General features: G+C 51.0%; 1 protein-coding gene across 1 annotated transcript; it reads right to left on the bottom strand.

Moving 5' to 3' along the window:
• Nucleotides 1–8,586: 8,586 nt before the first annotated feature.
• Nucleotides 8,587–9,783, bottom strand: LOC139047908 (uncharacterized). Its single transcript, XM_070522082.1, has one exon. It carries the CDS (start codon nt 9,781–9,783, stop codon nt 8,587–8,589), a length of 1,197 nt encoding a protein of 398 aa, XP_070378183.1.
• Between the last annotated feature and the right edge of the window lie 4,447 nt (nt 9,784–14,230).

Below are 14,230 nucleotides of genomic sequence, written 5' to 3' on the forward strand. Positions count from 1 at the left end.
ATCGACGAACTGCAGATAAGTATGTTTCTACTGTTTCATATTTAGCATAATAAGAGTGCACGGATTAAGTCACTTTCGTAGTAACGAACTGAATGCCCAGCAGTTTAAAGAAGGCAGTGAGAACCAATGAGTGTTCGTGCTTTTACATGCAAGTGGGCCCGCGAAAATATGGAAAAGATGAAGGTAACCTTCACTAACTTGGTGAGATAACAGAAATTCATAAGTGACATTAAGACAGGAAATTTATGGAAGAGTATCTTTATCCAAGCGAAATATCAATAGCAAGTACTGATATAAAGCAGGAAACTCATACAAAAATTTCATGGGTTGAACAGCACATGGAAGGCATTACCGAATCGTGATCGCCACGTTACCGATATCCTTGAAAAAAGTCTAGAATCATTGCATTCCACCGGTTATGCAATATGGGACATAAACCTGGAGGTTAACAAAGAAACATGAGATGTCAAGGACTGTGCAGAAAGCGAAGTAACAAAAATTGTTGGAGATAGCGTTAAGGCAGGAAGACAGTGGCGTAGTAAACCGTGGCAACTGATATGCTAGTTGAGATTAAGAAAAAAGAAAGGAATCGGCAGGCAGGCCATGCACGTTCATTGTTGTTGCCAATTCATATCAGGTGATTACATAAGCATGACAGAATGTATGTCAAGGAGAGAGAACTACAGCCGAGGATGGTAGAAAATTGCGTAATGGGACAAAAATATGATGTTTGTAGGCATAGGATGCAATCAGCTCGTATAAGACGGGATTGTAGAGTGAGGCATTTGTTTTGCAGCGAACAAAAATAGGTTTGTGGTGCTGACAGTAGAGACTCGCGAAGGTGCGGGTACACCTCAGCTGCTGGCACACTAATCAACATGACAATTGGCTCTGAGAAAGAAAACCCCCGTTATGAAAAATAAAGCAACGTTGTCCTGACGCATTGTTTTATTATGCATACTACACTAGAGGTTTCCACAGTTAAGGGCACTTAGTACTAATAGTGCAACGAGCATTTTTCTTTGTAAATAATGCTTTGTATGCGGCTGATTCATTCCAATACACTTTTTTGCAGCAAAACATTCTGCTGCTGAAGGCACTCAACCGCCTGGTGGCAGTAGGCGAGCGCCAGGCACGTGCTCTTGAGAGTGTAGCAGAGGTCCAGAGGGCTGCTCTGCAACAGTAGTATCGGTGCCCTCACTGCTCTCCTGTCGAGCCCACAGAAGACACCTTATAAAGGAGCTTTCAGTTTAATATTTTGTTTATTATTCAAGAGCATGAATAAAATTGTTGCAGTAAACATTGTGCTGTGCATATTAGGAGACTTGTAACATGCACTTGGTGTCCCTTCAATATAGGCGAAAACGTAAGACAACCTGTGCCACTCTTGGACCATGTAAATAAAAAATACACTAATGCAGCATACACGTCATCGTACTGTTCGTTCTTTCTATGTGCAAGAATACAGTGCGTGTTGATTAGCCACAAGATGAACGGTGTGTGTAATTCACAATGAAGACAGGAAACAGCAGGAGCTTAATAATGCTATTACCTATAGACTGTGCGTATGACTGCAACACTCCCCGATTCAAATGTGCCATTACATGCATGTTCGATACCACATATTCTTTAACATTGTCTTATAATTGCATGTACCATATTTCACACATCTTAACCCCTTGCATAGCACACTTCTGATGTATCCATTTCATAGGCCAAATAATTCTACACTTTGTCCTTTTGTGTTGTATGAAAAGCAGCATCCTTTACAGTCGGATAAAACTTCAGAAGACAGGAGAGGCCCCACCCAGATGACCAAAGCGCAGCAGCCGATTGCCTACACGTCTAAAGAAATAGGCCCTCTCCAACGAGCAGGTATTAGTCTGTCCGGCGGCACGATGTCAGTCTAGAGTGCGTGCCCATTGGTGCAGGCTTGTGTTCACCTGCCTTGAAGTGCAGATTCCGCAGCCTCCTAAAGTTGTATCCGACTACAGAAACACGTAATGGCTTGCACCAGTTGCACAGACTTCTGAAACTTGATAGCACACAATGATCAGGAGCAGAAATCTATAAAGGCAACCAGGCAAAGCTGGCTGGCTACACTTCCATTACGAGGGGCTGAAAAAGGTCTCGCCAAATGTTCCCATGACGTCCTTCAAAAAGAGGTGGTGTTTGGCACTTCTTTACAATCAAAAACAGATTACACTGAATGTTGTGTAGCACGTCAAAACAAACTGAGCTTCGTTATTTGCACAGCATGTAATGGGAGGTTGTGCTTCACATAGGAACCAAACTGCTCTGTCCAGTACAATTTTGAGGCCGGTATGGCACCTATTATGTCAACAGTGTCTATGTACAAATTACACTTTGCACAGGCCATTGATTTCACCATTATTTTTGTGTGATGATTCTTTCAATCAGCGCTTGTATTACATGAGCAGGTGGATTTGAAAGCAAAGCTTTGTTTGCAAACCTTCCGACTTCCATAATTGTGTGGCAAGGCACTTGCACGTTGTCGAATAGCTCACACTTCCTCGGTCCTGCACGAAAGAAGCCCAATGCTATATTTGAAGTTGGATCGCACAACAATTCAACGGCACACAAAGAAGTGTAACACACACAGCAAAGCATTCTGATGTGTGTATTTCTCTTTGTGTCCCATCGAATTGTTGTGCAATTAATCTTCACGCTTCTATACCAATACACCATCTTCAACCTCACCAATGCTCTTATTAGGCCACGATGGTGCACATCTTTGAAATTTCCCAACACAAATTAGCTCTCCAAAAAATCACAAATGTTCAATTTTGCAGCACAGCAGTATGTATGCACGTGCCATATTCTTTACCACTAAATTAACAGGAATGAAAGAGAAGCATTAACCAGCCTTGCTGCTGCCGTTACCATTATCATCATGACACCAATGGAAAGACAGTGCCACGTTTCAGTAAAGGGATCGAGTGCTGGAGGGAAAGGTGTGACAGCGAGGGCTTACAATAAAAATAACGGTTACGAGACATGTTCAATGCCAATATATGCTGCATGTCACTCAGCCTACTTTGGCATTGCGGCAAGCGTTTATTCGTTTGGGCATATCACGTTTTGTGTAATCATTGCTTTAAAGCTGTACAAATGGTCTATTTGCTCTGCCATTTTTATTTTTATCATGGTGGGCTAAAAACCCACTTTTCATTGGCATCTGCCCCACATTTCTCCCGATATGTAATTTTGCCTTGGTGGTTCATGACATCTTCACGTACAGAGAGTTCTGCAGAGTATCGGATGTGCATTGTTCTACTGCTTAAGAATTAGAGCCCCATCATGAGACGAAAATATACAATTTATCCATCCAGAATAACGCCGCCCCCCAAAAAAAGAAGATGCACTGAACCTCTGGCACATGCATCGACAGTGAACAGAGCAAACAATCTGAAGTATTTTCTTCATGCAAGCCAACACACTAAGATCCTCAATGCATTTTCATTTCGCCACAAATGCATAGGCACAACCGGCTTGGCGCAACATCCACGTCTCGCGCTGCAACAAATTGTGCAATGCCTCGCTGTTTCATAGTGCGGCCGATAGATTACGCATGACCAAAATTCAGCATTGTGCATACCTCGTAACTTCACCAGTGAAGAACCCCACGTTCTTTATGAGATTAGGATTCATAGGTTACTTCACACAATTTGTGATATCCATTTATCTATTTATACTTAATTAACCGTTTTCCCAAGAAAGTGAGCCCTTTGGAATGCACCCTGACAGACAAGTAGAACAATCGGCAAAAATTGATCAACCAGCGAAAAAGTCTGTTAATCACAGTAACGCTGACATTGAAGTGGTGGTGGTACAAACTTTATTTAATGAAGGCCAAAAAAAGAAAACAAAATTAAGATGCCGCCGTTCCGTGGGTGGCCTTCAGGCTGCCGGTCGTGGCCACCAGATCATGCCTGGCGGCGACTTCCGCTGCCCAGATCGTTAGCCGTAGCTGGACATCCGGCTCCGAGCTGGCCAAGGCAGCCTCCCACAGCTGCAGACTAGATACATGCCAAGAGGCAGGGGAAGAGTGTTTCGGGCATGAATAGAGAATATGAGCATAGTCTGCTCGTGGGTGTCTGCAGAACGTGCATTCGGGTGAGAAGGCCCCGGGGTGAATAAGGGCAAGTCGGGCAGGAGAGAGGAAAGTGTGGGCCTGTAAATGGCGCCACGTGCTCTGTTGGAACTTAGAGACGGATTTGTGAGGGGAAGGGAGGGCTAGGCGAGAGTTGCGGTAATGAAGGGTAATGTCATGGAAAGTGAGGAGGGAGTCACGCGTGTCCATCCCGGAGTGGAGGGGGCCAGCTCGGTTTGTCATCTCGCGAGCGATGGAATTTGCCGCCTCGTTGCCAGGGTGCCCCTCGTGAGCCGGAACCCAGATGAGTTGGATACGATGAGAAGGGGGAGGGGAGTGCTCAAGGATGCTGAGCGCAGAGGAGGAGATGCGACCCTTCGCAAAGTTGTGGACTGCAGCTTTGGAGTCGCCGACTATGAAACGGGCCGGGGTAGTGGCAATGGCGAGCGCAATAGCTGCTTCCTCGGCAGCAGTGGAGGTGTGGGCAGGTATAGTGCCAACGGTCAGGGGAGCAAGTGTATGGGAAGTGGCTGCAAGGGCGTAGGGGGGGTGGGAATTGTATGGCGCCGCATCGACATACACAGCATTAGACTGTGAGCCATACTGGCGCCAGAGGGTGGAGGCGGGGGCAGAGCGGCGGGCGGCGTGATGCTCAGGGTGCATGTTCCTCGGAAGAGGGTTCACAGTGAGCATGGAAGATACAGAGGAGGGTAAGGGGTGGGTTACACAGGCAGAGGACACAGGGGTCAAGCGGAGGGAAGAGAGAAGGGCTCTACCGGACGGGGTGTGAGAAAGGCGGTCGAGTTGTGCCGTGCGATGGGCCTCCACAAGCTTTGAAAGAGTATTGTGGACGCCCATCGCCAGCAGACGAGAAGTGGGGGTGCAGGTGGGGAGCGCAAGGGCCGACTTGTAAGCTTGGCGGATGAGACAGTTCACCTTGTCTTCCTCGGTGCGAGAGAGAAAGAGATAGGGGAGGGAGTAGACAAAGCGGCTGAGAACGAAGGCCTGGATAAGACGGCGGAGGTCGTGCTCACGCATGCCGTGGTGCCGGTTAGCGATACGTCGAGTAAGTCGGACGGTCTGGTGGACAGTGGTAGTAAGGCGGGAAAGGACGGCAGTGTGTTTGCCATTGGATTGGAGAAGGAGACCCAATATGCGGAGGCAGGAGACAGAAGGGACGGTGTGCGCGTCAATAATGATGCTAAGGGTGGGAGATGAGGAGGCGGCCGTGCCTCGAGCCGGGAGGAGCAGAAGCTCCGACTTTGACGGGGAGCAGGCCAGCCCGGCTGCGCGAGCGAGACCGCCAACCGCGTCCGCGCCCGTCTGGAGGACGGCCTCCATCTCTCCAAAATTTCCGGTGGTCACCCAGAGGGTGATATCATCGGCGTAGAAAGCATGGGACAGGTTAGGAATGGTATGGGTAAAAGAGTGATGTTGAAGAGAGGGAGGGAGAGGACAGAACCCTGGGGGTTGCCCCGATTTCCAAGAGTGAAATTTGGAGAGGAGAGAGGGCCGAATGAGATCTCAGCCGTGCGACAGGCAAGGACAGCCGTGATATAACCGTGGATACGAGGACCAACGTTAAGGGTGGAAAGAGCATCTAGGATGGCGGAATGGAGGACGTTGTCAAATGCTTTCATTATGCCCAGTGCCAAGACCGCACGAGTGCGCTTGGTGTGAAGAGGGTGAAGAATCTCTTCGGAGAGCTGGAGCATAACGTCATGGGTAGAGAGGGATGGGCGAAAGCCGAACATAGAATCGCGGAAAAGGTGGTTGTCGTCTAGAAAGTTCTGCAAGCGGTCGAGAACAACGTGCTCCAAGAGCTTACCGAGACAAGAGGTGAGGGAAATGGGGCGGAGATTTTGGATGTCTATTGGTTTGCCAAGTTTGGGGATGAAAGTTACCTTAGCGTGGGTCCACTCGCAAGGCAGAGTGCTTTCATGCCAATGTTTATTAACCCATTAGGGACCGGTTTCTTTTTTTTCTTGCTATCTTGAAATAAATCTAATATATTAACTTACCTTTATACTAATAATTCACATGCAAAAAATTAATACTCTTGCCTAATTAGTTTTTGAAATATAGCCTGTGACCATATGGTCACGCTGGGCCCTTACGCTGCAGCAAAATGCGCGCAGTGAAAAACATTTATTTCAAGCCATGAAACGCCACAAAAAACATACATAGCGAATAGTCGAGCACTTATTTAGGGTGATATGGTTTAAATCATGGAATACATATGCCGACGTCATACTTTGTGCGTTTTGGGTGCACCGCGTTATTGCAATTATCTCATGCACACCTCCACATCTTGCCATTAGGTATTGGCGCAACAAAGTGGGCCACTTGGTCATACCCTGTACCAGTCAGGACATCACCAGTCTTTGGGATTCTGCATTGACCAGGCCCTCTAGGCTTATTGCCCCATCGCGCATCAGGTAGCTTTGTGCAATTTGCCTGCGGAACTCCACGTGCGTGACGGTGAGCCCTGTGCTACGAATTAACGTCCAAGTGTTGCTGATAGATACATCACAAAGTCAAGTGAAAATCGGCCACCACCACTTTTTGCCACGGATTGCAAACCTGTAGGCACCTACATTTGCATCCATCTGGTCCGTACCTCCCATAAATCTTGTACTGAGCAACAGTGTTTGGACGGGCCTCCTTGATTCGATTCTTTTGAATACTAGAGTACCTGTCTGCATATGACATTGACTCTACGCCTTGAATGGTGCCTACGATCGTTACTACAGAATTGTCCATCCAGCGGACAACAATTATCCCATTGTCGCTCAGCACGGGCTCTTCGTGCTTGCGAGGTTGGCGCTTGACGAGTTCTGGTCCAGCGATAGGGCATTCTTTGGGAACACGGTTCTGCTTCACTGTGCCCGTGCCTTCGTAGCCCTGTGCCTTGAGATGCCTGAGTAGCTGCATGCTTGTGAATAAATTATCAAAATAGAAAAAAAAGGAAGGTTGTGCGTCTCTGCTGCGAGCTCACCCCGCATTTGAAGAAGTGGCGCCGCTGCTTTTCCGAAGTTCGTTTCATATTTTTAGATGTTCCGAGATCCCCTGCTTGCCTTGAGAGCCTTAGAGGTTTACAAGGTATCCGTTCTTGGCATGTAGCCGCCATACTATATGCCCGAAGCGGATAGGCTTTCCGCGTATGAACTGTTTCCAGTCATGACGACCATAATACTCAATCATACTTTCGTCATAGCTCAGGTGACGCACAGGTTGAAAGTGCTCCAGAAATCTTGTTTTCAATAGTGCCATCAATGGGCGCAACTTTGCCAAATTGTCACTTAGCGTTAGGTTTGCATTTCGCTCCGTGCAGGAATCACATTATCTGTATGAAGCGATTTCTTCGCATAGCATTCTAGGTCATCGTGTTGCACATATCCGTGCCGCTGTCCCGATAGCACTTTTTCTCTGGCAAGCGGTTATAGCCGGAAAAAAACAAGTACTCCAAGAAAACTTATCTTAATTCTTCTTTGGTAACCTTTGTATCAGGCATATTCAATATAACGTTTCTTGTTTGTTCGACTAACAGCTCCACGACGGCTTCGTCAAAAAAGAGTTCGAACAACTCAACAGCTGAAAAGTCCCTTTAAGCAGCAAAGTTTGGGTCGGGAAATATGCCAAGGCTTTTCTGGAGACCACCCTTCGTCCACTTAGAAGCAGTGGATAATTTCGCAGGAATGGCCGCATGAACTGCAGCAGAAGACACCTCTGATGTTCCGTCACTTTGCCCGCCGGGGTCGTTGTGGTCAGACTCGCATCCACCAATGCTGCGTCCGTCAGAGAAAACAGCTTCAGCGCCGGCTCATAGCTGCCGCCCGCTTAGATTCTCAATGAGCCTGTCTGAGTCTTCATCGGCCGAGTGTTCATCCAAATAGGTGCTAGCCTATATCGAGCTGCCAGATCTGGCAGCTCGATATAAATCACTGACACATCGTCATCTTCCTCTTCGAGTATCTTCGCTATTTCTTCCAACGTCTACCTATTCAGACAATAAAATAACAAATAACCACTGTGGGAACGCGCCAGCAGCCGTGCAAGAGATGAGAATGCAGTTTGAAAAAAAAAACAGAAAGTTCGGTATCCTAAAGGCCTAGCGTGACCATATGGCAACGCACAAGATAACGTACTCGTTCATGGATAAATCAAACATAATTCTTTCCCAAATGCTCATCGGAGGTCACATATTCAAAGAGCAATATGGAGGTAACGATATCCAACAATTGCTTAAGCAAGTAGTGAAGAAAAAAAACACTTAACCTTTGGAGCGATGCATCGCGACGCTACTCGCATAGCAACACTTATTCACGCCTCTGCGAGGGGCTCCCACAAAACGACTGACAGCTGCTGACACTTGGTATCCATAAAGGGGACTCTAATCTGTCAATCGGCATGTCAAAGGCGATTTTGGTGCCGTTTTCTTAACCTTAATTAATTGAAATCCACTGTGCAGACTAACGTGACCATATGGTCACGCTGGTCCTTAATGGGTTAAAGAGGTCAGTGATGGCCTCGAGGGACGGGGTATCCAGATTACGGAGGGCCTTGTTAGAGATTTGGTCGGCCCCTGGTGTGGAAGTGGTACGGGTCTTATGCAGCGCGGCACGAACCTCGCCGAGGGTGATATCTGCGTCGAGCGTAGAATTAGGGTTGCCAGTGTAGGAAGGGAGAGAGGAAGGGGGGTTGGTGCAGAGATAGCGATCACGAAGAGCAAGAAGAAAGTCGGAATCAGAGAGTGGAGACGAGTGAAGGAGGCGTGTCACGTCCCTGCGGTGCGTGGCCTTGGAGTGCGAAGGGTCAAGGAGGACACGCAGGAGAGCCCACGTATCCCTCAGCCCGAGGCTACCAGCCATTCGCTCGCAGGTCTGGCCCCACTGCTGTCTGGTGAGAGAAGAGCAGTGCTCCTCCATGTCCATTGCCAGGCGAGCAAGGCGGAGTCGCAGCGAGCGGTTGTGTTTCTGGGAAAGCCAATGGCGGTGCAGGGAGTGATACGCCTCCCAGAGGTGCAGGAGGCGACTATCAGCCGTGTAGGAGTGAGGAGGGGTGGAGACGGTGGAGGTGGCATAGGAAACATCCTGAAGCAAGGTGGTGGTCCACTGAGAAAGGTCTGAGATGGAGGTGGAAGCCTGCTGCCGCGAGTGGCGGAAGCGATCCCACTCCACCACCTGCACCAGGCGCTTGCAGAAGGCAGATAGGGTGGGAAAGGAAAAAGAGACGGACAGGATATAGTGGTCGCTACCGAGAGAGACCCGGGTGTTCGCCCACACCGCGTCCGGGATATTTTCGCAGATGGAAAGATCCGGATTAGTGTTCCGTTGTACGCTGGAGCCAATGCGGGTGGGTTCGGAGAAATCGTTCAGGACTGTTAACTGTTGGTTCTGCACGAAGGTCCATAGCACCAGGCCCTTCCTGCAGTTCTTGGGGTAGCCCCAACTCACGTGATGAGCGTTGAAATCCCCAAAAATTAGGAGCGCGTTCCGGCTCACCCGTGAGATGGCGTTGCGGAGAAGGAGGAGGAGGGGAGCAGCAGTTGTGCGGGGAGGGCTGTATACATTAGGGACAAAAAGGCTGGCATCTTGCCGCCGCCGGGGAAGGAGTTCCAAGAAGAAGTGAATGCACTCCGGAACGTCGAGCGGATGCTCGATTGCCATGTAGGCGCGATGAACTAGCGTGGCAACGTTCGGAGGGAAAGGGGAAGCAGGGTGGAAAGCTGTGTATTCGCGCAGTTTTACTGGGGAGAAGGTTTCTTGAAGGGCTTAGATAGCGGGGAGGTGGAGGGAGGGATGTTCTGGAGGTAGTTAGGCAGCCGCGGCAGTTCCACTGCCAGAAATTACGGCGTGGGGGGTGTCTGGCCACATTGAGGCCGGGGTGACCCTGCAGGTGCAGGGTGCTTGGGAGATGAGGATGAGGGGAGGAGGGATGCGACATTACCGGTCATCTGGGCAAGATCGGCCTCGAGGGAACTCTGGCGGGCCTCAATTTTGGCCACGCGGTTGTTAATTTGAGCCATCCATGTCTGCGTGTCCATACGCCGAGCTGTAAAGGCGGCCATGAGGCGTCGTTCATGTGCCTCGAGGAACGAGGCCGTGTGGCGGATGACAGCCTCCATCTCAGGGGTGGGGGCAGACTCGGTAGAGGAGCGCCTCTTATGTGGAGGGCTGCGGGAGGGGGAGGCGGCACGTGAAGACGCGGCCGAAGAGGAGGCGGACATAGGGGCGGGAGCAGGTGGCGGTGGGGGCGAGATTGCGATAGAGTGTGATGTTTGCTAAGGGGAAGAGGTGGGGATGTGGGGGCGCGCGAGCAGCGCATGCAGCAGACAGCTGTTCTTTTAGTAGGGCAATCTCGTTGCTCTGGGCTGCGATTTGAGCTTTGAGCTCCTCTTTTTCGGGATTGAGTGTGGGAGGCTGCGATCGCCAGCTCACCTGGGAAGCAGTTGATGGGGTGTATTGCCCCGGTAGCGGTGGAAATGAGACGAAGCGGCGGTGGGGGCTGCGGTCCTGGCTTAATCGGGAGCTGGATCGTTGACGGGGACGGGATGAACGGGAGTCCTTAGTGGATGGTGCCGACTGCGCTGAGTTGGATGACGTTGACTTGGTATTGGATGTGAGTGGAGAGGGACCTCCCCGTTCGAAGCGGAGCTTACACGGGCGGGATCCCGTGACATGTGTGCCGCTGCACAAGATGCATTTAGGAGTGCAGTCAGGGGGGTCCCGAGCCGCGTGCACAGCTCCGCAGTGCGGGCAGCGTCCGGACCTGGGCTTGGTACACACGTCGGAGCGGTGACCATGGCTCCAACAATTGACGCAAGCTTCAGCCTTGGGGCGGAAGGGGTGACAGATGAGCATGCCGCAGTTGAACACCACGGTACGAGGGAGTTCTTTCGTGCCGACGAAAGTGATCAGGATGGACCGGGTGCGACCCATCTGCCTTGCGTCGGCGATGGCGTAAGTGCTGCTGGGATTCATAGCCTGCAGGTCCTCGATTATCTCCTCTTGGTTTTGATTGTCCAAGGCGTTGTAGATTATGCCGCGGAGGGCGTTGTCAAGTGCGGCCACATAAGGGCGCAGTGGGTACAGCTGAGTGGCGAGACGCAACTCAGAGGTATGCACGTACTGCCGGGTGCGTTGTTCCGAGGGCGTACTGACGGTGAAAGAGTTGTTGCATGGGTTTATGCGTACGCTGTCATCGCCACGGGCGGCGGCGTACTCTACGCTGGCGCGAGAACAGAGTGAGGCAAAGAGGGCCCCATTGGTGGTTGTACGGAGGTCGAGGCCACCTCCAGGGCGCAAGACGATCTTGTAGTCTTCCGCTGGGAGTCGAGGCAGCGGTACGTGGTGGCGTAGGCGGCGAGTCTTCATTGATGGCGGGGTTGCCATGGCGGTCTTGAGGTGGGCGTTCGTGGCTGAAACGGCTTCCTTTGGATGGGCCACTCGGTGGGCTTGGAGCATTCGGGCCCAGCGGGGGTCGTCATCCAATCCTTGTTGGGAGAAGAGTGTACCGTCGACTATACTTTCCATATCGGCGGCTTCGAGGCAACGGGAGCGAGTGCCGGCGCAGCGGACGCCGGTGCAACGCTAGGGGCAGCTGCGCGCTGCGGGCGAGGTGGCGTTGCGCCGAGCGTTGGGCTTAGCTCGGTGGCGCCGTGGTTGGTCAAAGATGAGGCTCTGGGGAAATGGCGGTCACCGGGTCCGAGCAAATGAGGTGTCAGGAAGGCCCTTACACCTTCGCGTGCTCGATAGCAGAAACTGGAGGATATTCTGGGCGAGATGCCAAAGCCAGGAGAAGAAACCGCGGAGCCCATGCGAGGCACGTCCGAAGAACGCCGGGCGTAGGTTGCGTCCTGACATTGAAGGCGCCTTAATTCCTACGTCCGTTCCGTCGACACACCCGACTACGTTCGTAATGTTCCCACGAAGTAGCAAGCATTCCTTTATATATGCCCGCTCCGCCGCAGTATTCTGGAAAGCTAGCCACCGCTTACGCACTGCCACATCGATAAGCGCGTCAGACACATCTCTGACACAGTTTCTAACAGTAGTTTGATGGCGTCCAGTGTAACGCTCGGCGCCGACGCTTCCCTGAAAACTCTCAGTCCCGTAGAAACGGAGGGCACAGATGACTTGCTCTACGACGGTGAGCTAATGAAGCCCGCTACGCTGTCTCCGCACACGAGATTCTTCGCCTAGCTCGTCACACAGCCAGCACACTGATGTCTTCGACAGGCGAAAATGACGCTGAAACTCCCCGTCGGTCATGTAGGTGAACGGGTCCGGACGGTCATACTGACGCTTGCTGTCGCTGGATGCAATGAAACAGGCTGCTGCTGCCGCCGCCATGTTCCCGAGTTGAACTCGGAGGGGGTTTCGCGATGTACGAGTTTAGCACGACTTCGCCTGTCAATCGAAAGCAGAAGTCACGTCCCACGCGAGGCATGTAACTCTTGAGCGCGCACCCACTATAGTTGGGCCACGCCCAACTTATCTTCCGGCAACAGCGACGCGGTGTCGAGCTGAGAGGCATCAACAATCTTGACCGCCGACATAAAACACGCACAACGCACTGTCATCGGTGATGTACTGAGCACCACTACCAAAAACAAAGCGTTGACTGTCGCTGGCTTATGCATACATCTTCTCGGGTTGAGATGGCCGCACAACACGGTTTCATTGCCTGCATTGTGGCGCGTAGCGCACAGTAAATAATTATCGGCACGTCACTGTAGCTGCTTGCAAGGCGTCGATGCGCCGAGGGCGACGACGATGCTGAGGAGTGCGTATTGCAGCAGTCGTTTGAGATGACTGCTCTGTCATCGGTGATGAAACGGAGCCACAGCGTCGTAAACACGATCAGCGGCCGAGAATCGCTCGCTCTTCTAGACCCAGTGCAATGGCATTTCTTCATCACAAGCACTGCGCACTCAACAGTTCCAACACCTCTCTCCGTTCGAAATCTGATTTCATAACTGCACACAAGAGCCCTCACCTGCCAAAATGCGAGTGCTGTGGTGTAGTTACGATATCCATCCGCGATCGCTGCTGGCTCCAGCAGAGGTAATCCGCAAGCACCTTCGACTGCACAACACACTCATATACTGCGTACATGCGCTCAGAGGCGCCTTCACTGGGCAAGCAATGACAAGCGATGAATTGTGTCGCTGGGGAAGCCCGCACTTTTCGCCATGTATCGCAGAGGCTTCGCGCACAAAGATAAACTGGTACATTTTCACTGAACTGCGTCACTACGCACTCTAAAATAACATACCGCCATTTTGCAGCGACAGCTGTCGTGTCGTTTTTAGTTGGTAAAGCGGGGGCCCTAATAGCCTAGTGAAGCGCCTACGATGAACAGCCGTACCGTTTCTATTCCCCCAATAAAGAAAGAGTGGCCATGACCCTCCATGGATCATGACCGACTTTATTGAGAATAGCACTGCAGCGCCCCTAGGCGACTTACCACCGTAAGAACGCCCTCGTGCGTGCGACCCGCTTCAATGTACCGCTTCTAAGCTTTCGCCTCCCTGTCGCCACTCGCGGCAAGAAGTGCAAAATTTTATAATTTGCTCGATCTCCGTTTGTCATCACAAATTTCTAGCGTTGAAAACGAAAAACGGATACCTAAATAAATAAAAATGTTCGTTATTTTATTTGTTCTATTTTAACGTATTCGTTTGAGTGAAAGTGTAGGGGCAAGAATGCGCCGCATGTACCCTGTTCGCATTCGATGGACGATAGAAAGACAGTGCCCGAAAGATGAGGCACGCCCTTGACGCGCCCGGGAAAGGCGTGGCAAGCGGCTCACGGCAAGTGTGCAGACAGGCAGCGGGACAGTCACGGTATCGCTAAGTTGTGATAATCCGTTGATAACAATACGCGGCGCTGGCGCGTGTCGTTGTGCAGCCTTCTGCGCTTGAAACGTGGAAGCAGCGTGCCGCGCAGGGTGCGCTCATGTTGTCATACGCGGCTTTTTGTCTACATATTTTTTTGCCTGCACCTTCGGCGCGTTCCGCGCTATCTCCGTTCACTGACTGCCGTCGAGCAAACTCGGGTAAAACTCGGGTGAACGAGAAACTCGGCGCATCCTGCATAGCACCCCAGTGCA

This window comes from Dermacentor albipictus, chromosome 7, assembly GCF_038994185.2.
Source record: "Dermacentor albipictus isolate Rhodes 1998 colony chromosome 7, USDA_Dalb.pri_finalv2, whole genome shotgun sequence".
Lineage (NCBI taxonomy): Eukaryota > Metazoa > Arthropoda > Arachnida > Ixodida > Ixodidae > Dermacentor > Dermacentor albipictus.

Excerpts from the sequence above, each read along its gene's own strand:
- LOC139047908 (XM_070522082.1), bottom strand. The coding sequence starts at position 9,783 with ATGGCAATCGAGCATCCGCTCGACGTTCCGGAGTGCATTCACTTCTTC.